Here is a 26,232-nt window from a genome sequence, read left to right on the forward strand (position 1 = left end):
CAGACCGTGTACAGCTGCTGATAACAACTCCACTCACCCAATACTTTGTGACACAAGTAACTTATGTCAGAGATAAACACAGCAAACGTTAATGGGATTTAAAAAGATACTGCAGTTATTTAATCTTTGTACTTTTACATACAGTGATTTAATTTTATTTTGTCCTTTTTGTCTTTGGTCTGGTTATCATCAGGATTACATGTCAGTCGCTTTAGTTGGTGTTACTTCTAGGAATCGTCTCATGCAGTTTCACAGCCACTTCACTTGTAAAATGCATAAAGCAGACTTCCCTATAAGTCTTCTCATGAGCTGATGCTGATTTTCCTGCTACTGTAAATGTCATGAATGTGTTTCTCTCCTTAATGTTGTTCTTGCTCACTGATTTACTGAGATCATTTCTACATGCTTGCCTGATGATAAGGCTCTGTCCTGAAAGCTCAGCATTTCCTGCATGGTTCAGGAAAGGCAAGTGATTCTGCCCTATGCAGCACTGAGAGATTTTTATTGTAAAATAATGAAGAATAATGAACTGGTATAGCAACAGTGAAATAGTTTGGCATATAGGATCAAATAAGGAAAGAGTGAGGCTTAGATTCAGACTGATCAAGTATTTTTTTTTTTGACAAACTGATATTAAAAATGAGACATTCCTAAATAAACCGCAGCGCAGACCTTGCTCTCCTCCTCTTGCACATTTGCTCCTGTCAATCAAAGATTTAATGCAAAATCTTATACTTTGTTTTGAAAAATTTGAATAAGGGGAGCAATTTTTAAAAATCTGACTTTCTCAAGTGGCGGTTTTCTCCATCAGCATCCACGAAAAAAACAACATGAATACAAAACACAAAGCAGACATTTGAAGTACTGTAGATATACTGCCACACCACTTCTCATAACACTAACCACCACTCAACTGCTCTGATCCTTAATCATATAAAGAGCTAAAGTCCCACCGGGTCCATCTGTATTTCACTGACTTTATATAGTGGAGAAGTTTCTGTCATCTACTACTGTACTGGCCAGTCCAGGCTCAGCACCATGCCGTTTAAACAGACAGAAAAATTTGATTATTTTGTTTCATGTCCTGTCTACTGCACATTAAAGGCTTGGATTTTCTTCTGGTTGGGCCTCTGAACCTATGCTGCGAATGTTGCAATATCACTGTTGACTGATAACAGTGATAATAATCTGTTAGTTATGGACACGACTTTTAAGGAATGTGTCAGGTGCAGCTGCACGGTCAGCATGCATGTGCATTTAAGTTAGATTAATCCTAAATGGGCTAACACCAGATTTGATCCCAGCAGATCATCTTTAGGCTCCAACAGCGATAGATGCATGTGACATAAACATCATATGCATTCCTTTAGTGACTGATCAATATTTAGAAAAGTTTTAATCAAACCTAAACGTGGACTTTGGATTGACGGCTCCACTTGTGGCAGTCCAAAGATTCCACTGATACACATGATTACAGCGTGTTTCTCAAGAGGGAGCACTCCTAATCTAGATATCTGAAAGATTCACTTTTAACTCCAACCCAGTCACCCACATAGTCTCCCGTTGACTTTAGGGGGCGTGTCAGCCTCACACAGGCCATGTGTTGGCTAGTTGGTCATGTGACAACCACCTTAAAAAAAAAAAAAGAAAGAAAAAAGAAAATGCCAGTGTTTGATCACATCACCGGGAAATATGAAAGAAAATAGATCTGCACTCAACAGTGGGTATTTTCACATTTAATATTATGATGTCCTCTAATATTTTTTGCTTTCACTGCATGGTCATCTGGAGGCAGTTAATACAAAATGTTAATATTCCTCTGACGGCTTAGCCTACTTTGTGGTACTCAGCGCGGGCTTTTTGGCGAGCTTATTTTATACTTAATAGTATTTTATCCTCCATTACATCACCGCGATCCTCCTACAATGTTTTTATATGGCAGGCTGACTTTGTTTTTGCACATCACAGCACTCTGGTGAAATAAAAGGGCTTTTTGTTGTTTGCATAAAAAGCCTTTTAAAAAAAGTAAGGACATTTAATGAGTGTCCTGTTAATATGAGCAGTTTCTGTGGCTTTCACTTTCACTGAGAGATAAATAGCAGGATAACAGGAATCGGTTTTTCTCAAAACAACCACTGGGTTGCTCTCAGGAAGTACTGTATGAATATTAATATGGATGCAAATGCTCAGTGAGGATGCCCAGCGCTTGAACCACCACAGCGCGCTGACATCTGCGCATTTTTTTGTTTTGACGTTTTTTTTCTTCTTCTTTCTGTTCATCCCCGCATTTGTGAGCGTGTTTCTTTTGCGGATGATTTTGAAAGAAACACAGACACAAGAATGATGTCGGCTGGGGAGGATTTTAACGTCGCATTGAATTGCATATTGGTTTTCAATAAGATCTCGCACCGGCCAGTCTACAGCGATCCTCGGTAGTACAGTGCGCCGTTTATCCCCCTAAAAATGGAAGACCTTTCACGTCAAGAAAAGGCGTCAGTCCGGTGATCGGCGTCTGAATATCTAATTTTTTATTTCCACGTCAATTGACACATCTGGGAAAGGATTCATTTCCCTTCCCTCCTGTTTACCAAGACAGCTGTGTCATCAACAACCGGCGTGGTTTTGTTGTTGTCTGATTTTTTTACGAGTCTGGGCAACTGGTTTAGGCGATCGGCACAGTCTACCTCTGCGCCAGCCGTAGACTCTACAGCTATCAAGGTAGGTATCACACCTTCATTTGTGTTTTGTTTTTGCTGCATAAATCACAAAACCGTTTAGCCCACGTAGACAGCTGTCGTGGTTATGGTCTGCCTTATTAGCAAAGGAAAACATGATATATTGCGGAGGGACGTCGGGCATTTTTACGCGTAAATTTCACCAGAGTGCACGGGTGACAGCGAGCCGCCGTGTGTTCACTAGCCAAATTGTTCAACCTTGAAGCCTCGCGGCTCGCGTCATTCAATGCGAGGCCCGTATTTTAGCCCCAAACGTAAAAGATCCGTGCAGATATCGCCACATCGCCACGCAGTAACAACCCACAGCTCGTGTACAGTCGTGACATGCCCGTATAAATATTTCACCAGAAAACAAGCCCGCATCAGCTGACTATTGATGCTGAAGCATGCACGGCGCTGTTAATCAAAAATATCTACAGCACAGCGGTGACAGGGGCGGCAGTGTTTGGCGTCTTAATCTGCATGGCCCTGATGGGAAACATCTGCATGTTTACGGATTATACGAGTCCGTAAATGCAGCACGGTTGTGTGTTTTTGTGTGTGCGTTTGTGCGTTCGTGCGTGCGTGTGTGAACGGGCGGTAATACTCTGATTGTTAGTATAGGGGTGACGTGTGTGTGTGTGTGTGTGTGTGTGTGCGTTTGTTTGTGCGCATCCAGGTGAGGATGTGTTGGCGCGTCTTGGAGGCGCGGGAGAGAGAGAGAGGCAGGCGTCTGGATGGAGGGAGCCACATCACTAGATTTCTTTCTCTTTTCTAAAGGGAAAGCCATCTGGTGATTAATACTCGATCAACTGCCGCAGTATTCTTCCTTAGATCATCCATAAGACGATTCAAAAGCGTCGAGAAGTTGTGAATTGAACGCAAAATTAAGGCTAGTCAGCAATGTCTCCCCCCCTCAACCCATACCCCATACCCCACCCGCCTTCCGGGCGTGACAGCCTCTAAACAGCCTCTGAACAACATTCCCGCTGAGAGATTTCTTCGTCACAGTCCACCCTAAAATGAAGAAGAAGGCAAGAAAACAAAACCAAAAACCAAAAAACAACTTGTAATTAGACTGCTTCAAAATATTACAGATAGGAAGCTCATGTTGGAAGAAAATGGAATATCCACTGTGAATATCCATACAGTTTATTGTAGGTATAGTCTGTCTGCCACAAAACAAATAAAAGCATTTAAAAAGGACAAAGCAGTCCCAACATGAATAATAAAGGCCTCCACTTTGAATGTGCAATTAATGTAATCATTTGCCTTTAAAGATGCTGGACCAGCAAGACTGAATACTTCACTGCTTGAAACTGAGACTGACACTATTTACTAGCCAGTCCCAGTTGACCTTGGAGCTTAATAAGACCAAAATCTTCCTATACGTTCATTTAAATCTAGCTTAGGTTAACAGATGCACATAATCAGGGTCTGTTATGTGAGCATCTCTTGTGCAGTTTGGCTTAACCACTCCTAGCTACAGAGTGGATCGGGGTTGGGTGAGAGCAGCTGTGACTTGGGGGTCATTGAGTGCAGGCTATGAGCTACGCATGCTGTGCAGTGTGTTTTGCATGCAGAAGAAAACTGGTGTTCAGACCACCTGTCACTGACTGCCGGGCTCACCTAGTGATCTCAAAATGTGATTGTCCCGAAATGTGATTAAAAACAGGAAGTGGCAGCTCTGCGTTGCGGGCGCAGTCATTTTATTGTGGTATTAAAAGCAGGAAGTGGTGGGAATTAAATAGAGTGGGTTTCATTTCATGCCCTTCAATCCCAGAGAGGTTTATCCCACTAAATTAATATTTAGAGCTTTTAAAAAATACATGAATTATAGCAAAAGACTTGAAGAAGAAATGAAATTGAGCGGAGGTTATTGTTGTTATTTACTAATGGAAATAATTTAAAAAAGGAAGTCCCTAGTGTTTTTGATGAGGAAAGAAAGATTCTGACTGCATTTGAGCTCCTCTCCATCAAGAGGATGGAAATGCTCAGCTGCTCTAGCCCGCTGTGTGCATCATGTCTGATTTAAAAACGAATGAGAAATTACTGGATCCAGTGAGGATGAGGGATGGCCTATGCCTGGCCACAGAGGAGAGGGGACTAATAGGAAAGAAACACAGAGAGTGAGGGGACTGATGGACGAGAGACAGACTTGGCAGATGCTGACATTTTAAGCCCATTTCTCTGGTGGAGTAGATACCCGTGTCTACATGAGCACTAATGGGTTTTTTTTTTAAACTGAAGCACCAAAACAGATTGTTTCCCTAGAGTTTGAATATTAGCATGCTGTTAAAAGTAATACTATAGTGTAATGTGGGCAATGTTAGCATACAGTGCTATTTTTAAGGAAGAACATGAGACATATGGAATCAGATATGACCACGATTGCCTCTGTTACAGACTGTGATCAATGTGAGTGACTGCAGACAGTTAAAAAGCACATTTTGATCAACTCTTCCTCTTTATTTGGTGTATATTTAGTTCACATCTTTTCAGTGGGTTTCCCGGGTGAAGTCTGGCCACATTTGTACCTCTGTCGCTCATCTTCACTTCCCCCTGTATATGTTCAACAAATGTAATGCTTGCAAAAGTGATGAAAAACCAAAAGAATGCTACAGCTGAACATCATTTCTGTTTCTCAAACGGCAGCAACATATGATGTTGATCCATGTTTAACTCATTTTTTAAGGTAAGCTAGTGAAATAATGCTACACGTTCACGTGTTCCTGCTTCTCCCACAGGTAGATTTTCAGCTTCTGTTTATAAAATCTAACAGTAAAATTATGGTTTACACACATTTAAAAAAAAACTTTTGGTCAAACTAAGATTTTTGCAGTGTTGTATCAGTTTAAATCTGTGTTATTAATTGTTACTGCCCATGCTCCTTTCTAAAATGACAGCATATCCTCTTTGTATTTTCACTGGCACTCCTGTGTCAGTTTATATCTGATGGAAATCTTTAACAAAGGGAGATTCAGATGCTTTGAGGAAAGTTTGTGATATTCTCTTGAGTCTTGTGTTGTGGATATGCTAGAGGAGAGCTGTGGGTTTAAAAGAAAAGTCGTTAAGGCTTTATATGCTTATAAATCAGGACTCTTTAAGGACGTATTTATTTTTTGTCACATTGAAAAAATTCTGGTTTATAAATATATGACCCCCTGATGAGGCTGATATTCTGTTACGACAGTTATCAGTTGTTAATGTGGCGTAATTATGGCCATAATGTCGGGCTGACCTTGCTAAATAATGAGAAATCTAAGAGACCGATTAAAAAAATGTTCACAGCTGAAAGAGCAGAGGATATCCTGTGATAGGCCCTCGTAAGAATGTCTACACATCCCATAGGACACCACAAAAGGACCAGTCTGGGCCTTCTTTTTCTGCTAAGGTTTATTCCCCTTGTTTGTCCAAACTCAGACAGGAAGGTTAATGTTTAAACTTGGAAAAAAGTCACAAAGTCAACGCAACATTTTCATTTCCAGGTCCATATTTCTACTCTTAGATCTGGATTCCCTTTAAGCTAGCTTTGTCCTGATTGGCTGCTCCTTTTAAACAGACAGTTCAGAGCAGAAGGGAGTGGGACTTTGGTGCTTACAGCCAGAACCGTGTGCCTTAGATGGGATATCCCCTCTCTCTGACTTCTTGCAGAATAGAAAGTGTGTAGAGCTGTCTCAAGCCCGAGCTTGTGCCTCACCGGGATAACAAACACCGACATATGCTGATCTCATTATTTCAAACTTTGGCCATGTTTATTATGATTTCCCCCGATGTAAAAGTATATGTTTATAGAAAAGAAGGAAACACAAAACAGATCCACTTTAATCTAAAGCTGTATAAAAATGTAACAAAATAAAGATTTACCAGGCTTGCTGGTTCAGTTTTAAACCGGTATATCACCAGTGCCCGTCAAACCTTAACACTAAAGCCTTTGCTTGTAGATCAGACTCACTTTTTCATGTAGCTATTTTAAGCAGACACAGTGTATAGGAGTACATATAGGGCTAAAGGTAAAGGTCGCTAGCGGCTTCTTGATTAAAGGGCATGCCATTTACAAACCATGTCCTGGATACAAACCCAGACCTGAACATTGTTGATGACTGCCCCCCCTTGTCTTCTGCTTTTCCTCTCCTTTTACTCCAAGACTACACAGAAATAAAAGAACCCTAAATTGATTCTCATTAAGCTTCTTCTTCTTCATCTTCATCCCCCACTATAAATTCTTTCTTTTTTTTTCTCAATAGAGAAGACTGAAATACTGGCCCCTCTTCTTTTCTGTGTTGCTCTAAATACAGGTTCTGAAAAGCAAAACAAAAACACAGCAAAATATAATAGAATAATAGGCAGACCCTGCACGCACTGAGGGACGAGGTGGGGCTATTATTTTGCGCTACAAATGACTCCTCGGTGCTTTATCTGGGACGTCCCTCTGCGTCCACTTTGTTGGATGCTGTTGCTTTGTGAGAGCTCTTCACATTAAAAGCTCATAGACGTCTGTCCCTTGTCTGACCGGAGGATGACTGAATGTATATGGGCAAATTAACCAATGAAAATTTAAATTAAATGCCCCATTTAAATGCTTTCTTTCTGGATTGTGAGTATCTTAGAGCATCCACTTTCACTGCAGTGTGTAGTCAAGAGTAATGATGTGTGGTAATGATTTCCTTGAGGCAACTCATCTTTGTTCATTTCCCCTCTGTTTTCTTCTCATTAAACCTTTCAAAGTCATTTGCATGGTACCATGCAAAATAAATAAAGTTAGAAGCCAGCAGTCACTCCTCTCTTGTTGGCGCCAGGCTCAAGCCACGTTAATCACCAGCCTCCTGTGTGCATCTGTGTCTTTGCAGCATCATAAATACATGCAAACAAAATGCAGATGTTTACATCAAAACATAAGTTTACACATTTACACATTTTTATGAGCCATTCAGATCTTTTTTTTTTTTAAAATCATCATTATTATTATTTGCCAAGAAGCTGTTAGCAAAGTCATTTCAGGGTCATTATGTTGGAACAGTAATTGGAAAAATCTGAAATTACAGGAGGGACACAATGCAGCTTTTCTTTTCTTTTTCTTTTTTTTTGAAATTATACATGTTTAGGCATGCATAAATGGACCAAAGTGGTCCATAGTGTTATGTTAATGTCCCCGGTCTCATTAATGTTTTACATTTATGCTAAAGACCTTCAAGAGACCTTCATTAATGTTTGCTAAACGATTAGGAGGCAGAAACGTGTTAATCGGGGCAGTTGTGCGATGCAAACAATCAAAAGCGTATCATGTTCCGCAAATATTGCTCCTCCGCGTGTCGCTGTATTGTGTGAGTGAGTGGGTCTCAAACTGATGGGGAGACATGATGGCCTTAGGAGTGTCTCACAGTGATAATTTATTGTGTATGACATTGCCAAAGGTCATCGTAAACCAGCAAAAACTGAGAGCACAGCAGTGTTGGAAATTGGCGATCGGACATTCAGAAATGTAAATTCTAATTGTAGTGTAACTTAAATATGCTTTTTAAATGTCAGAGCAATTTTGCCTTGTCCTGTTAAAAAAAGAGAAAAGACTGCAGCTGCTCAGCTACTTGGCAGCAAAAGGAACTCCAGCTAATTGCACACAAAAATATGCTGGGGGGGTCCCACAAGCAATATGAGTTGTTGGGATTGGGGAAGGGATTCTGAATCATGCAGGTTATTTTATCTTTGCCCCAATCTGGGCCGTTTTCTTTTGAGAAATAATTCATTTTTTAAAAGTCAGTATTTTAAACCCTGTAACGAGTTTAAACGCTTGAGTATTTTAGTTCAAAATCCAGCTGGCACTTTTTCAGCTCGCCACATTTGCTCGCAGTTTTTTGAGCATTATTGCGCAAGAGAGCAAGACGTACGGCAGGTACATCAAAAGCGGACGTAGAGGATGTTAATCACACTCCTGTTTTTTGGACACGTATCTCACAATCATCTTGTTATAAGTGACATTTTTTTTTCCATCTGCTTTTTCTGGCCATGTGTCCAACGCGACCACAACGCGAGTACAGCGTATGAAAGCACTGCCTCCATCGGGCCCCCTGCAGTGTGTAATCTGCTATCACCTGCCATTTGCCCCAGTTATGGCCTTTTCATTTCATCACTGTCAGTACAGTGAGCAGCAGGAATGACGAGAATAGGAATTGCTCAAGTGAGACCCCCCTGCTGAAAGCCTGCCAATCGTACCTGTATGGACGACACACCTGTACCTCTCTTTCATTTCAGTTTGCACGGCTTTGAAAAGCTCTCAGACATGCTTGACCTGATTCAACACCTTTAAAAAGTCCCTGTTGCGATGTTATTCACCTTATACAAAGACAGAAAAGAGCTGACAGTTAAGTGTGTGTGTGTGTGTGTGTTTCTTTCTTTTCTTTTCTTTTCTTTTCTTTTTTACCAGCTATTAACATCATGTAAAGTTTGTCATGTCTTAATGTGTTACAAACCCCTCTTGTCGTGAGTTACTGTCCTGCTCTTGAACACTATGGGGTGCATAACATGGTCCTTAAGAGATGTGATTTGTTTGTAATGAGATCAATGAGTGGGAGAGCTGTGTGTGTGTGGGCATGTGTGTGCTTATCCTGTACAGCCTACACTATGACTCGCTTATCGGGGGATGTTGAGCACGAAGAGTAGGCTGATTCAAATGTTGGAAGACCACTTGTGGCCTACCTGGCTTTGCTAATCACACCAACGCTGCCGTTGCTTCATCTGTCAATCAAACGAAGGCCGGTCTGACATGCAGCTTTTTTATTTTTCCAGTATGACTAACTGGGGGAGAGTTCTGATGTCTTCTTGTGTGTGGCGATGTTTTGATTTGATTTTTGAATAGAGGTCATCTCAGTCCTCATGCTTGTTTTTTATTCTTCTGCAGCTATCTCTGGACATTGTTCTCTAGCCAGAGGCAAATTTTTTTCTTTGGTTTTTTTTTTTGTTTTTTTTTGCTTGTTTGAATGCGTAAGTTCTGGGAAGATGTGAGTCAAGCCCATGAACTGCTGTGAGGCAAATCATATGTGTAGCTTTTAGTGATGTTCAGCTGATCCTTTTTTGCTTTGGGCTATTTGAGTTTGCTTAATTGTTGCTGAATAGTTTATGAGGTTTGTCATGTTTGGGGAAGGGACACCCACAGAGCTGCGGATTATTTTGGTTTTGGCTGTTATAAAATACATAAAACATGCAAAGGGATATAATTTACTGAAAAACATGCCTTTCTACCTAACAGAGAAAGGCAAAACTGAGCATCTTGAGTTTTATCTACTTGGATGTTTCCACGATAATTTTGTAAACTAGATATCTAAATATATGACTTTAAGCTGAAGAAACTAACAGGAAGACAATATTGCAGGGTAATCCACATCCGAAAATGAGTCAGATCTTGGGTAGAGAAGGATGCTGGCTCAGTGAAGCGTGTGCAGCTGCGGAGTGGAGCTCTTCCCCTCATGCACAAGTGGAAGCATTAAGGAGTTTTTTTTTCTTCCCTCTTCCACAGTTCTTACTCTTGTCCCTGCGGCGCTATACCTCACAGTCTGGGTTTCAACAGCCAGATGAAAAGACAAACAAAACAGAGACTACATTTTTCTATACGATGTGAATTCCCTCGTTTTTTTTTTGTTAATGCAATCTTCGAAAGACTAACTTAAAGGGACCCTGCTCGGTTTTTAAATTGTAGCACATCTAGTGGCGGCACTCGTCAGCGTCCACATGCCGCTGCCGGAGAAAAGTCTGCTCTGAATCTTACCTCTGTGGTATGAGTTGATATTCCCGCAACCCTTTATGCATGTGATAGAACAACAAGCTGCAGACCGAAGTAAAATCTGCCCAGTGTTGTGTAAAGGCTTGCGAATGTGCAAGCTGGTAAGTGTTCATGTATGCTAAGTGCAGTGGGTCACCTTGGTTACTGCAGATTCCAGCAGAAGATGATGAAGGCAAGGGCGAGCTGAGGTGGGAGCTGGAGATTGGGAGGTCATTGGCTCGCTGCCTCTTTTTGACCAGAAAGACATCGTTTGCAGCGACATTATTTCCATCGTTTTTGCAATTATTTTATTATTGACCAGCTGTGACTGGTCATGTTTTCTATCCACGATCCACGTGTTGTTTGCTCTAACAATACTGGATTTATTTCTTGGGCGAATAGGTGCATACATTGAGCATCTCTGAACGTTTGTTGTGGCTCAGGGCGGTATCCTGAGGAATCAGGGAAGCGCTTTTTGTGGGATATTTTTGGTAGCGCTCCATGAAAGATTTAGTGGTCACTCAGTTTGAACAACGCTGAGGAGGAGAACTCAAAGTGTGCGAAGTGCCCGTTCACATACTCATAAGTGAGTGTACATGTGTCTTCTGTGTGTTTAATGTTTTGAAGCAATGACTTTGTCATTAAGGGTTTTGGAGGGTTTTTTGTTTTTTTACATCCTAGTTTTTCCCGATAGCTGCTTTGCAGTTCTTTCATGCCCAAAACAGGAGAAAGACATCTCAAACGTTTCTCTATCTCTTATGCACCAGCCTTCCATCCTTGTCCTGAAATGATACATCTTCCTCCTCCTCCTCCTCCACCTCCTCCTCCTCCTGTCCATTCTCATCATCCACAGGCATCTCACTGCACAATGCAATATTGTAGAGAATTTAGCACACAACAGCAATGCACGAAGGGAAGCCGAAGGCACGCTTGAGCCCCTGTAACCCTCAGATGAAAGTAGTGACTGTGGTTTGAGAGAATTCTTCCCATCACACACACACACCGCACACAAACATAAATTTGTGAGTCACACAATGCACAGGCTCACACATTCACAGGTTTTACTTTAAGTGATTGTTTTGGTTTGAGGAAGGGTTACATTGATTTGTTTGTGTACACGGGCCCACAAAGCAATAGGTGTCAATTGGAGTGTTTTCTGGCCTGCAGGTTAGCTGGCCAGAGTGTAAAGGGTCTTTGATTTTAAAGGCAGAAATATCTTTAAGTGTTTAAGAGCTGAAGTCAGGTCCTACACAGCGGGTGGTTGACTGAACCTGACATTAAACAAGTTTAACCCCGATTCTGGAGAAACAACACGTGCAAAGTATTTCTTCAGCTGATCATGAATCATTTATCAGTGCTCCAAATGGACATCTTCTCCTTCTGATCCCAAAACAGCAGAATTTATGAATGTGACATTGTTCCCGCGTTCAGATGCGTTAAAGGTGGACAGCTTGTCATAAATTATTAAAGGATTTGACTCACCAAATGTTTAGGACAGCATTTCCCACTGCAAGTTCAGTTTCTGTAAACAGAAAGCGTGAGAAAAATCTGGCCATTAATATATTTGCAAGCATGTTTGTACTTGCAAAAAGGCAACTTTTCGACAACTGACCAGTGCTCATCACTCTGCCACGCACCGTCTCTGCGTCGCGTTAACTTTTTATATTTTTCTGCTGAAATTAACCAAATTTAACAAAATATTTTGAGAGTTCTTTCATGGGAAGATCCAAAAACCTGCTAAAAAACCTTGCTATATTAGACTAGCACAAAGACTGGAAGTGGGAAAACAGCAAGCCTTACTATGCTAAAAAAACTGCCTGCCAGCACCTCTAGACACACTATATAAATAAATGTGATATAGTGTGTTAATTAGTGATCTTCAGAGGAAGTGGCTGGGGAATTTTGTTATCTTTGGACACAGCTCAGGTTTGCTTTCCCCCCCACTTTCTGTCTTTTGAGCTCCGATAACCAAAGTAAACTGGCTTGTGGCTTTACCTTGCAGACATTAGATTTGTATCTGATCTCACTCTCTAAGCATTTTATAGTGCTCTAAAAATATGTGCAATGATATGATTTGGTGGAGTAATTTGTTAAATCCCTTTTCCTCTGCTTTGCAGGGAGTTTATAAAAAATGTTTAAACTTATAATAACCTTTAAATGATCATGTAGTGGTCTCCCCCCCCCCCCACCCCATAATAATGTATTTAGTGCCCTGGTGCTATGCGGAAGCTCTTGTATCATGTTGTAATATGTTTACTATAAATGAGTATTTCATTCAATTGTTAAAAAGCATCTCTTCACCAGATGTTACCTTGTTAAGGAAAGTGCTCAACACAAGTCATCATTTACATTTGACATTAAATGAGCCTTGACTCTATCAGATTTAGATTTCCTGCATAATAAGAAACTGAATAGATTTAGGTGCCTGGAGTTAAGTATTTCAGACTGAAGCGAATCATAGACATAAAAACAGCTCATATAAACTACTGATATGGTTTGGGCTGAAAGAAGTAATGAGCTGTTTCACCCAATAATGTGTATCCAGCCAATGTGAAAGTTGGCGTTTAACTGTAAAAACATTTGTGATGGCTATTTGAGAAGGAGGTGGGATTTCACATCCCTCCTACTTTGGTGTTTAATTCTTTACAGTATTTAGTATATCAGCTGGTATGTATATTCTCACCTTAAGTATTTTTTTTATTAATCTTTGTCTCATTGAAAAAGAAAATGGTTCAAATCTGGCTTGATAGGATTTAAAATGCTAAGCGTTATCATTTGAGTGTATTTGCCTGGATTAATATTAGCCCCTGTGTAGCTCAGTACAGATACTACTAAGATACATACTGTGCTATTTAAGAAACATGTGATATTTATTGATCCTGAGAGAGTCGGGTACAAATGAAGCTGCAGTGAAGTTTAACCCTGGGATCATCCTGTATGATGAGGCTGACGTCCTGCTTTGTGAATATTCAGCGGCTAAGGAAGAGATGCTGACAGTGTTGCTAGGAGACCACACACAGCGACTAGTGTGAGAGGCTTGATTTCACCTCCCTCCCCCATTCTTGTAGTCTGGCTGCCTTTCACTGTTTTTTCTTCTATCCTCTCTCCCTTGCACTTGCCTCCATTTGCACATTCCCTCTGCTCCCATGCTCCCTGTCTCTATCTTCCCCTCCGTCAGTCTGTCTGGGCAGTACGTTTCCCGCCTAATCATATTCGTCTTCTTCCCCGTGTTGCTATATCAGTGATTCTCTATTTTGTTGGCTTCCCCCATTTTTCACCGTGCCCCCTCCTCTCTCTCTCTCTCCATTTCCCGCTGCCTCTGTCTCTCCTCCTCTCCTAGCTGTGTGTGTTTCAGGCTGCTCATCCTTCCACTGAACGTTTTGCTCCATCCTGCTCCACTGCTTCCTCACCGCCTCCCTCTTCTTCTCCTCCTCTCCTCTGTTTGTTTCTCAGGCTGTGCTGTCCAGCTCAGGTGCTGAGATACCATACATACCATGTGGGCTGGAATGGCTCTGGTATTCAGGAGAAACCAAACAAAGTGAAGGATATGTATAGCGCACTGTTTCCTAAATATCTGATAAAGTGAGCCAAAAATATGGTGTTGAGAAACTCCTGATCCCCCCCCCCCCCTCCCTGATTTTCTTACCTATTGTCACAGATTGATTATTGAATTATTTGCTACAACATGTTAGCAACATGTTAACTATCCAGCCTCTGCAAGCGCAAACATACATGTTTTGTAGAAACTTTTCACTTTTATCGAGGCCACGCCAGTGTGATGATGTGTCTGTCCACTCTGCAGTCCTGCTGTCTCACTCACAGTGAGGTAAAGCAACACTGCTGGACCGCTTGCTGAGGTGGAGACTGGAGGGCAGAGGGCTGCAGCACAAAGCCTTCCAGTGCTGCGAATCCAGTAGCAGCTATAGAAGGAACGGTTTTAGACATGAGATACCACAAAATGTACACCCAGAGTGAATCCCCTGACTGCATAATGTTTCACTCATAACTTTTGTTACGCTCATAAATCCCACTGTAAATGTTTTACACTGTCATATTTTACATAGGTGATTATGATGTGCCTCGATAAATTCCCGTTTCTCTATAGTAGTCATATTGGCGGAGCTTTTTCAGTTACTGCTATACACATACGCACATAAAGGGTGTTTGAAGGGTGTTATGGGGGCCTTGAATATGTGTGTGTGTGTGAGTATGTGTGTGTGATGTTTGCTTATGTGCATGAATGAGTAGTTTGCAGCGTTGCATGCAGATTGAGTTATGTGAATCATGGCTCCATCTGCCTCCTGGTTTTAATGAGGAATTCAAGCGACTCCTGACCCTACAGATGCTCCTGAAACAACTTCCTAAACGCTCTCAGTTTATTTGGGTTAGAAAGTGACTCTGGGGATTAATAACAGGCACCCTATATGAGCGTATTGCATGCTTGTAAAAACAATATTTTGCAGCCTGGTCTGAGGACACAAACCTGCCTGTAGATATATAAGATGCTGGACTCTCGGTTCTTTTAGCTTGGCTAATTGTACACCAAGCCACAGGGTGTAATGTGACAATTGCGGGGCTGCCTACTCAGCTGCCAGATCCTAGAAACCAAAATCAAAGCTCCATTTAACAAAAGCCCAACCTACAGTCACAGCTCCCTAACCTAATTAACATTGAGTCAGCAAACAGCAAACACGGCAGCAGCAGCGGTCGAGGTTGTGGTCAGAGCCGTGGGGTACAAGAATAGCAGTAGCCACGCTGACACACTGGATGACACACTGGGCTGTGACAAAAGAATCACACACAGGTGCACAGATCAACATGCCACCTGGCCCAGGTGACAGCGCCTGCTGCTCTCACTGTGTGCTTTTTCTCTTTATAGTAAGACATAGCTGAGCTACTGCACCGGCAGTGAAAATGGTGTGCAGACGATGGTAAACTGCTTAAGTTATCGAAAATATCTACAGAATTAGGAAAACAACAGCGCAGCTGGAAAGTGTCAATATATACTTTTTGATGTATTTTCATGCTGTGTGAAGCATCATAGGACCTTAATTGTAAATCGGGTCTCATTAAACTGGATTCGCATGTGTTCCACCACATTTGATTCATATTGCTCGCTTCCCCCCGTTTTCTGCTTCGTGAGAATATCTGATAATGCGGACCATTAAAATTACTCACCAGCTACACTGCAAACAAGCTTAGCTTAATAATGCATGTCATGTAAAGTGGCTGATTCAATTTAGTTCCCCAGCAAAGCCGTTTAACTCATGCTGATGCCAGGGGCACCGCCGATACCACTTGAGCGTCCACCATCAAAACACATTCTATTTCTATTTATGGTGGAAAAACACTAGTGCATCAGCTGACATCTGCTCTTTTCTTAGCCAATTGCGCTGCACACTCACGTTCTCCAACATGAAAACACTGTTGGACTCCCAGATATCTGCCCCACAACAAGCCTGACTTCACGTGGAGGGAGCGTGAGTAGGAAGCTGTGCATGCACTACATATGACAAACCGCATTACTTTCTGGCTAGTAGACAGGCTTAGATAGGCCATCCCAGGGCCTGCAGCCAAAGATGCTCTGCAGCTGATTTACCATGCTTACTCAAATATTCATAACTGGATAATGAAAGTATAAATAGTTTTCATGTGATACACTAGAGGCAGGGGTAAACAAAGCTGCAACCTCCATCATCATCATCATCATGCATCACCGTGTCTTCGCTATGACGGCTGCCAGGTAGAGTAATGGGAAGGATTGTTCACTATGACACAGTGAGCGTGATAAGCAATGACTCCCTTACAACTTTTGCCAGTAATTTGGAGTTGATTATTTATGTTGCCGCATGAACAAAGTAATCACTGTCAATCTTGTCATCTGCATGCAGGCTGGAAAGTTATTAAACTTGTTTTTTTTTTTGTTTTTTTTTAAATGATTAATGAGCTCCTGTTTTCTCTTGTCTAAAGGAGGGCTGCCCGTGACATACATTGCCATCCCCTGAGTCCTCTTCTATACCATGAGCTCTGGCTCTGCCCAGGATGTGGCAGTCGAGCATTTCCTGCGTGACATAGAGAGGCGAAGCAAGCGGCTACACTGCGCTGTGATAGGCTGCGAGGAGGAGCGATCCCACAGCGACATGAACCTGCTGTATCGTAAGAGCCGGTTGGACTGGAGGCAGAGAGACCAAGAGGGAAGTAAAAAGAGGTGAGTGGATTATGATAGGGTTCAGTTCAGTGGAAATATAAGCCTCTTATCCAGTGTGAACGAGTTTAATTTTCAAAATCTTAATTCCAGCCACTGTTCGTGGAGTCAGAAGGGTTCACCTGGAAGTGAATCTCATAGATTTGCATAGCGGCAGGTCATGATGAAGTTAATACGGTCTTTAGATGAGATAAATTAGTAGAGCTGAATTGCACAAGGCAAAAACGGGCCAAAAACACAGATAGAAATGAGAAAACTGAGTTATTGCGTAATTTCTGAATGCATACACTACAGTGTTATAGTACATGGATACGAAATCAAATGGTTTTTGGCAGTAACATGTTACATAAATCTGGGCCATTCACTCTTTCACTGTTTTTTTTAAGAAGCAAGTGTGAGGATTTATAGGTTGACTAATGTACATTTCACGCACACGCCCCCTTCAAATTCTGCAGGCCTGCAGCTTTTCAGAAGCAAAAGAGTAAACAAGGAATAAAGAAAAAAGATTTTAGAAAAAAATAATAAATTTAAATTAGTGCTTTTTCTTAAGTACATAATTCTGCACATGGACGTCATGTTAAAGATGGACACATTCACTGTGATGTCACCAATTAAATCTGAAGCCCCAGGTAGAGCATTTTAGCTAATCTGACAGAGAAACCAGTAACGCTGGTTACTGACTGGGACTTTTGCTTTTTTTCTCTTTTTTTTTTACACTGAATTAAACAACGAGTTACAAAATTGACAGATAGAATAGAGTAGGCTATGTTTTCTTTGAATGTTTGATTTAAAATATGGTTTTAAATCAACTATTGAGACCACAAATTTGCAAGCAAAGTGCTGAAAGCGTCGCAAAATAGTGTTGCTTCTTTAACCCAGTCACAGTTCCTTTTGTAAACAGAGCACTGAACGCCTGCTGGCTATAAGAAAGAATACAAGTTTTACTCTTTATCCTGCTAAGAATAACCCTTAATGCTCTTTTCTGAACGGAGAGGATTCTGTCATATTTCAGGCCTGCTTACAGAACAGAATGAATCAATGAAGCGTTAAGGCACTTTTGTGTTGGTTGCATGATTGAGACATGCAGGATAGGTAGAGCTTTTATTTTCAGACTATGAGGTTACTGAATACTTCTTCTGCAGCTGCTTGATTTCACTGTAGCATTGAGGACTTGCTGCTAAACACTGTGCAGTGTGTGTTCAAGGCTATAACTTGTGCACCAGTAGAACACAGTTAGCTGCTGATGCATCACCTCCAGACTCTTTCTTTTTTTAAAAAACAATCTTCCAGCAGAAAAGCAATCATAGTAAATCACAGCACAGAAGTGCGATGTCAACAATATTTAAACTTGAGTCCCACATAATTCTGTGATTTTTCAGCCCAGTATAATTTGTTTATTTTTGCAGTAGTATCAGAATTAAGATCAGATTTGTATTTAGATACAAGAAGAAAGAAGAGAATCAAACCCCCAAACAAGCAAATTAATTCAAGCACTCTTCAAAAGGGTCAAAACAGACCTAACGTCATCACACTCGCATGACGCCATTGTGCTGAAAAGCCTGTGAGTGAGTGATCTTGTGTATCTGAGCATATGGTTTGGGGGCAGAAGGAAGGATGTGCTGTTCAAATGTGAGTCACCTATAACTAAGCGAATTCAGTATGGGGTTCGGGCTATTTGTGCTCGAGAGGAGAAGGAGAGCATCAAAGACAACAATTCAAGTTTGTTTAGATGTGCCGTCCATTGCTTTATGACTCACGGCGGTAATTGGAGGCCCTCGTGTTGGCAGCAGAGATCAACGCCATGGCAGCATCAAGCCAGTGAAGGTGTAGGGCAGCAAGTAGGACAACGGGACACGATGAGTGATGAAAGCAGAGCCGAGTGGGGCCAGAGGAGCAGAGGTGGAAGCGGGACATGACCGGTGATAATTACAAACAGGATAGGGTCAGGGATAAAACTGCACAGGGACAAAAGGGGTGAAAACCGAACGGACTTAAGGGAGGACAGCAACTGCAGACCTGGCTGGAGAGTGAAGGAGACGGAAAGAGTGGAGGGATAAAGGAAGCTGTGCACTGACAGACAGTTTAACATCCCAAGGCTCCCAGTAGAGAAATCACACGAAGCGCAGGCGGCTGTGGAGATGCAAATGGTAAATAGGTGAATTTTAATATGAGTTTTAAAAATAGAGACAGTTCCTTATGGCACAAGGCATGAACAATTCCCAGTCGTGACAACTGTAAATAGTTTTAATAAATTCTTGTGCTGATTTGGAAGTGTTAGTGGTCTGGTAGAGGGAAAGTCTGGCAACTCACAGGACGAGAGGTGGGGTACACACTGGACAGGTCGACAGTTGTCGGTTAAAGATATTTAAAAGTTGCTCTGAATAGGCAACTCATTCATTTCTCTCAAAAAAAGAACACTTTGTTGTGTCTGTCAGCACGGCCTCATGATAGTAGAAAAACTTAAAAAACATAAAAGAATAGGTGACTGTCTACAGTGACACGCGCAGACAGAGACAGCTGTTGTCACCTTGTGGAAAATTCAAAGACATTATTTACTATGCGGTTTTTTAATGTCACGGAAGAAAGACATGTTTTATCCTTTAGTTGCTTTAGGGACATTTAAAACTCTCACATGCTAGTAAACAGCCCTGTAATAATATCATTAAGAGAATCAATACACAATGACTGCCTTTCATTGCTTCGGTTAAACCACGAGGCACTTTCACTTTTTGTATCATTTTCTTCTGGTGACAGAAGAAGAATCGGATCACTTTGAAACCACGCTGGTGACAACCCATAACTTAAGGCAATCAATTAAACTGTCGCATGCTGTGTCAGATATGTCACTGAGGTCCAACAGAATGAGGACAGACACACGCTTAGAGTTCAGCATTAACCCCCGACTTTAACGACAGACGACTTGACTGCTCTGATTTGCCTTCGAACCAGATTTGATGTTCTCAAAAATAACGTTCTTCCAGGTCTGATTCAGGTGTTTAAACATAACCCGCTCTTAAACCTTGCCTCCAAATGAAAAGGTGAATTAGAAACAGGGCTATATGCTGCTACAGGGGTAGGATGATATGAACTGGATTTCTCCAGCGAACGCTTTATCGCCACAGTTATCGAAGCTTTTGGGAATATCTTGCATTCTGAGAAAGAGATGGAGGTGGTATTCAAGAGTCTGTTCCTACATTAATCCACCAAAGGTGTGTTTCAAAGGGCGAAGCAGATGACATCACCTTCTTCTTCTTTCTAGTCCTTGCTGGGATCAAGACATTAAATTTATCTGCTGGCAATCATATCATTAAGAAAAAGCAAGACAGAGGATGTTATTACAGCATAAAGATTGTTTATGGAAATTGTTTTGACCAATATTTCTGTTAGTCTTGTATTCATGATAAAAAAAAAATCCCATTTGCACAGGAGTCATATTGTGCCCTTAATTAACAAGAGCTCATTGTCCTGAAATGGCAAGCTTCATCTGATTCTCCAGTACAGATTTTCATTTAGTGAGGTTTAGAAGTGATGAAAGGCAGATTTTGTAACCTTTAGACAGAGCCGGGCTAAGAGTTTCTCCCTCTTTATAGTAAGATAAGCTAAACAGCTGCTGGCTGTAGCTTCATTTCTAAAATGCAGATATGAAGGTGGTATCGATCTCATTTAGCCCCCGCAGATTATGAGCTTAATGCGAAGCAGCAAGAAAGGTAAAGCAAATATAGAAGTGGGAGTCCTGATACTTTGTGAACCGCTGAGTCTGGTCTCATTTTGAAACTGTTGGAAGCTCCTTCCTTTAGATGGAAATAAGAAAAAAAAACACACACACTTCAGTCAGAAAGAGCAGCTCAGCCTCTGTTCTGGGCTTAATTTGGCCCTGTTGTATCTGTGTCGATTGTGAAGAGTCACTAGCATGTCTCCGCAGGCATTCAAGGAGATAAAGATACATGTACAATGCACTCTGTTCCTCTAACACACTTATATAAACAAACACTGCCTCACACATGAAGAAGGAAAACAGAACCCTCTTTTTTCTCTACGAGCAGCCTCATTGCATTTTTTGCTGCTTGAAATGTTGAATGCAAATCGAAAGCCCCATTTGTCTCCTGTGCTTCACAGGGATTGCAACTGAACTAAAAGAAAGCGCTGCAAGGCCCATAGTTATATGTCACAATTAACTACTAGGCTGAATAATTTACAGTACTGTGCAAAAGTCTCAAGTGCACCCCCCTCCCACACACATAGTTCTTTATGTTTTGCTTCCAAGGAGCCAGAATTTCTTGTCATTTTGTTATTTCTTTAAGTGGTCTTGACCAATAGTTCTCCTGACTTTCTCACGGTCTTCCAAAGTTGTTTTTTGGACATTTTCTCCCTCTGTTTTTCTGTCCATTCCTTGTACCTGACCACTTTCAGAGGGACGTTTCCATTTGTCTTTTTTAAGGTCTGTGTTAAGTCCTTTAACATGGACCTGTGGATCATTCAAGTATAAAAAGCTACTTAACCTAAGACATAAACCAAAGATTTGTCTGCACATGACATACAACTGTGGAATGAACCTATTTTAAATTGGGTCTTTAGGCACTTTGTTACTACCAGCCTGTTGCAGAAACACATAGCTTGTTCCCATTTCTTTAACTGAATGTGTGAAAAATGCCAAATATAACACAGTTAGGCTTAAAATAGCATTTTTCTGCACCACAAGATGTTTCCCGAAGAGTTAATCACTGAAAGCCTGGCGCATCTTGGCATGGTGTGGTAAAAAACATGGTATGTTTTTGAGGAAACTAGACAAGTGGATGACAAAAGAAGAAGTGGCAGACCTGAAAATCCTCTATGGCACTCAGTATTTGAAAGTCATGTCTCTAAAAAATAGAACAAATCCAGCAAAGACCTGACACAGCACCTGAGGGATACAGTACATCTGGCCCTTCAGTGGATCCATCTACTGTTCACTGAAACTGTTCACTGAAACAATCTGGAGTGGTCTCCGTGGAATGGCGGCTGTCAAGAAGCAATTTTTAAGGAAAGGAAACAGGAAACAAAGAGAAAAGGCTGAGATATTGGACACACGACTGAAATTGTGTGTCAAGTGACTGAAATATTGCATATTGGATATGCATTCATATTTAGTCATTTTTGGTTCATATTATTTTTAATATGTTCAGAGTTGGTCAGGAGAGTCTACAGTCATTTGTAAAACATAGTGGAAGCACTGTCTTGGTTTGGAGCTGCCAGTGGTGCTGGAGATGCAGTCAAAAGATCCATGTTGTTGCAGATTGAGATTCACCATACAATGCGTTCTGGAAAGCATCTGATTACGAGGAGCTTAATTTTTCGGCATGAGAGTAATAATAAATTGCCAGTGCAATGGACCTCTACACTATTGAAGCAGTGTGGGAACAATTGGTTCGATCAAAACAAAGGGCGGCCTACGCCTGAATGTCCTACGAGAAGCCTGGAGAACTATTCTCGTAGACTACTTGAAGAAATGTCAAGAAAGCCTTTGCCTATTTACATTTTACGTAACAAAATATGGAGGAATGAGAGGTGCAACATCTGGTGATCTCAGACATTTAGACCAAATATGAATATAACCTTCTAAATATGCTCCTTGCTTTTTTTGTGTGTGTGTTTTTTCTTCTGTGACATTAGACACACAACATTCTATCAGACGTGTGAATGTTTTTTCCTAGTGTCAGTGCTGTGGTTTTGCTCATGATGTTATTGACTAAAGCAAATAAATTTACTTCGATCACAGTTGGCCAAAGACTTATCTCGTGTTTCTCAGAAGAAGAAGATGACTGAGACTGCTTTGCTTTTGACAATGTAACTAGTGTTTTGTGCTCTTTAGGCTCGATCGCAGACTGCTGAAAAATACTTGAATCCTGTTGTGCTAACTGTATAAGAGACATATTGTGTGTGTGTGTGTTCTTTTTACATGCCCTGCAAATATGTAAGTTACCCCGAAGAAAAAATGCTATTCCAACTACTGCCCACTTTAGTGAAATGCTGCTGTATTCTGTCAGATTTTGTTTTCTTTGTCAGTTTCATTTTTTTGCTGCAGTAGCTTGTGTCATTGATGATTTCAAAGAGCAAGTATCAAACACCAGAAAATCACAACTGTTCCCATGGTAACAGATGAAACAGCTTCTAGTGATTCTGAGAGCAGAAAACAGATGTAGGTTGAATATATAAACATATTAAAAAAAAGAGAGAGATGAGTGAAAAAAAAAAAAGGGAATTTCCAGTAGCAGAGTGCACACGAGTACCTTGCTTATGACAAGGCAATTGGTTTCTAATTGAATGTGTCTGAAGGGTAAGCACACATTGAGGAATACAGATGTGAATGCAGAAAGGTAAAGGAGCCTCCAGGGTGTTTTTCTCAGCAGCAGACGCCCTGCAGGCATTTCTTTATTGCAAAGACGATGTCTGTAGACCAAAGAGAGAGTGAGGAAAAGGGGAGGTCAGTATAAGCAGTATTACATGACTGTTTTACACCGCTCTATGATTTCTTCATGCTACAGTATTTTTCCTCCATTAACACTTTCTTGACCCGGTTCCTTGATTCCAGCTCCACGCAAAATGACCCATCAGCTACTGTTGGCAAAGTCAGAGACCTGGCTTCTTTCCGACGGCACTTCCGAATGGGTTTCATGACCATGCCTGCCTCCCAGGACCTGTCCCCTCACTCCTGTGCCTCTGCCATGGCGCCGCGCTCGCAGTCCTGCCACGCTGTCGGAGCCGGAGATACAAGTCTAGAGAATGGAGATTACTCAGACACCCAATCTCAACACGGCGGCCGCTGCCCTCCAGTCAAACCCAAACGCCACCCCAGTACTCGCCTGAGCTCCTCGTCTGCTGACAGCAGAGGACCTCCTCCTGAGACACCACCTCCGCCTCCACTCACTCACTCCCAGGCAAAACACTCAGAGAAAAAGAATGGTAAGAAATGTGTTTTCAGATGCATATTTCACAGAGAAAATTATGTGTTCTTTTGAAATTGCTTTCTTTTTTTTTTGTCCCCTGCAGCCATGAAGAAGTCTGACTCTGGAGAGATTGGAACAAAGAAGGTGCCTCCTTTAAAGCCCAAGAGAAGTCCCAGCACCCAGCTTTCCTTTGACCCTCTTCCTCCACGTGTGCCTCCTTCTGCCACATCAATGCCCTTTCAGGCATCAGACTCTCAGATTCAGACAGGAGATGGGGATGATGAGCCAGTCTATATAGAAATGGTGGGCCAAGTGTTCACCAGAGACAGTCAGACGGCCACACCCCACCCTGTAACCCCTGTGGCCACAACACCAGACTCTGACTCAGACCAGAGTGAGGCAATCTATGAGGAGATGAAATACCCAATGCAGGAGGACAGGGAGTCCCACAGACACCTCCCTTCCAAACACGAGAAACTGAAAACCTCTAAACACTTTCATGTGACACCTTCTTCTGCCAGCAGCTCCTCTTCGCTGCCACGCCCATCTTCTTCTTCCCCTTCCTATTCCAAACCTAAAGCTACTGTATCAATCTCCCATTCATCTCCTCTGCCTGCCTCTGCATCCTCCACCCCAGTGCCCCAGGTCCTTTCTGCCAGCCCCCACACGCCACGAGCTCCTACACCCTATCTGCTGCAAGGGAATAAATCGGAGCAAGAATCAAACACAAAGATCCCGGCGCCTTTCCCCAATCTTCTACAGCACCGGCCCCCGCTGCTCGCCTTCCCTCAGCCTGCAGCAGCCTCCAGTGGGGTCGGGGTGCAGAACAAGTCATCTGCTTCCACTAAAATGGGAACTCAGACATCAAGCGCAACAACACAAGCGAGCACCTCTTCCTCGGCCTCTTCTAATATTCCTGTATCCCTGTCGGGCTCCAAGGAATCATCAGGAGGCAGTGCAGCGCAGCAGGACAAGCACAGCAGAGACGCCCAGTTAGGCCCAGCTCCTGGACTGAGAGCCAGGAGTCATTCCACACCCCTGCCTCCTTCCTCTAAATCCACCTCCCCCTTTTCCCATCACCATCATCACCCTCACCATCGCCCCTCACACTACCATCACTATCGGAAGCCAGAAAGAGGAGATTCTCCTGCGCCGACCAAGAGCAGCTCACAGGCTTCTAACCAGGCCACAGTCCAGACACAAACCTCAAGTACAGGCAAGGAGGGCAAGTCAGTTAGCTTCCTCCTGAAGTCTGACAAAGGTGAGAAGGATAAGGACAGGGAAAAGGACAGAGACAGGGACCGAGACAGAGAAAGGGATAGGGGTAGAGGAGACAGGGACAAGGATAGAGAGAGAGACAAGGACAGAGATAGAGACAGGGATAGAGATAAGGATAAGGAAAAGGACAGGGAAAGAGACAGAGACAGAGACAGAGAAAGGGATCGTGATAGGGAAGGAGGTCCACATTCTTTACAGTTGGACATCACTACCAGCACGAGCAGCCAAACGCCTCAAAGCAGCACCAGCTCAACCCCCACGCCATTATCCTCATCCCAGCGTCCTCACTCTCGCCCACACCTCCGTTCTCACACGCCTCACGGCCTTCCAGCGTACAAGCCGCCCTCCTCGGACAGCCCCTTGCTATGGACCTACCCCTCCGGTGGCTTCAGGAGGCCCCCGGCTTATGAGAGCTTGAGAGGCAGCTCTCAGACACCATCTCTGCAGCAGCCCTCGAGTCTTACTGGTATTGGTGAAGGTGCGTTCAAGAGCAATGGAGGGTCTGCATCCCTTCAGTCTAAAGTTGGTTTCATGCCTTGGGACAGCAGTGCCAGTTTATCTGCCGATGACGGGTCTTACTGGCCTATGCAGAGGAAATTGTCCTTCAGTCACGGCAGCAGAGAGACAGAGAGTAAGTCAGAGGTTGCTTTTTTAGTACAAAGTGCAAATGCCATTAAAAATAAGGTTCTATTAATCCTGTATTCTTTTCCTTTCCCTCTTCCAGAGGATGAAGGCCGGGCATGGAACGGTAGTGCTGATGCCCTGTTAAGGACGGACAAGGAAGAGCTTGGAATAGGGTCTCGGGGAGGCCATTCAGGCATCCCAGTCCACTTCAGTGGGTCCACAAGCAGGGCTCTTGGACACAGTGAGTCACTGGCCGGTGTTGACAGCAGCCTAGGATTCAGAGCTCTGCCCAGGGTAGGGCTGCCTCTTCCCTGCCAGACCTTTCCTGCCTGTCGCAACGGAGGTAGGGAGATACCCTGGGTTGTTTTTGTTTTTTTTACAAAAGCTTATATTTTAATTGAATTTAGTTATAAGGTCTAAACATATAATATATTGTAATTTATATAATAGGTAAGCCCCTTATTAAAAGGATATTAACAATTGTGACCTGTCACATTTCTGGATTCGACTGCATCCTTTCTATGACATTTTGCGGTAACTTTGTCTTGGAATGTGCGAACAAATAATCCTGTTTTTATCTTATTTTGGTACCATTCGAAAAGACAATAATTGCTGAATCAGGAATAAACACCAAAATAATTAATTTTTGGTAAGTAGACAGTAACTGTTTAGTACCTTAAATAATGAGCACCCAGTGTTTGTGTCGCAGATCAAAAGTCTAGCCACATAACATAG

At 42.3% G+C, this 26,232-nt stretch overlaps 1 protein-coding gene across 3 annotated transcripts in view; it reads left to right on the forward strand.

The window, feature by feature from the left end:
• The first annotated feature begins 1,650 nt into the window (after positions 1 to 1,650).
• Positions 1,651 to 26,232, forward strand: part of nyap1 (neuronal tyrosine phosphorylated phosphoinositide-3-kinase adaptor 1) — a 28,264-nt gene continuing 3,682 nt past the window's right edge. For 2 of the 3 annotated variants that reach the window (XM_006802181.2, XM_087847209.1), the window contains exons 1-5: positions 2,184 to 2,718; positions 16,438 to 16,675; positions 23,241 to 23,611; positions 23,699 to 25,504; positions 25,598 to 25,840. In XM_006802181.2, coding sequence (XP_006802244.1) covers positions 16,488 to 16,675; positions 23,241 to 23,611; positions 23,699 to 25,504; positions 25,598 to 25,840 — 2,608 coding nt within the window. In that variant the 5' untranslated portion in view covers positions 2,184 to 2,718; positions 16,438 to 16,487. Of the gene's footprint in view, positions 1,721 to 2,183; positions 2,719 to 16,437; positions 16,676 to 23,240; positions 23,612 to 23,698; positions 25,505 to 25,597; positions 25,841 to 26,232 lie in introns of those variants that run through there. The other variant, XM_006802182.2, reaches the window with a different exon arrangement.

Source organism: Neolamprologus brichardi, chromosome 10 (assembly GCF_056152115.1).
Source record: "Neolamprologus brichardi isolate AB-2024 chromosome 10, ASM5615211v1, whole genome shotgun sequence".
Lineage (NCBI taxonomy): Eukaryota > Metazoa > Chordata > Actinopteri > Cichliformes > Cichlidae > Neolamprologus > Neolamprologus brichardi.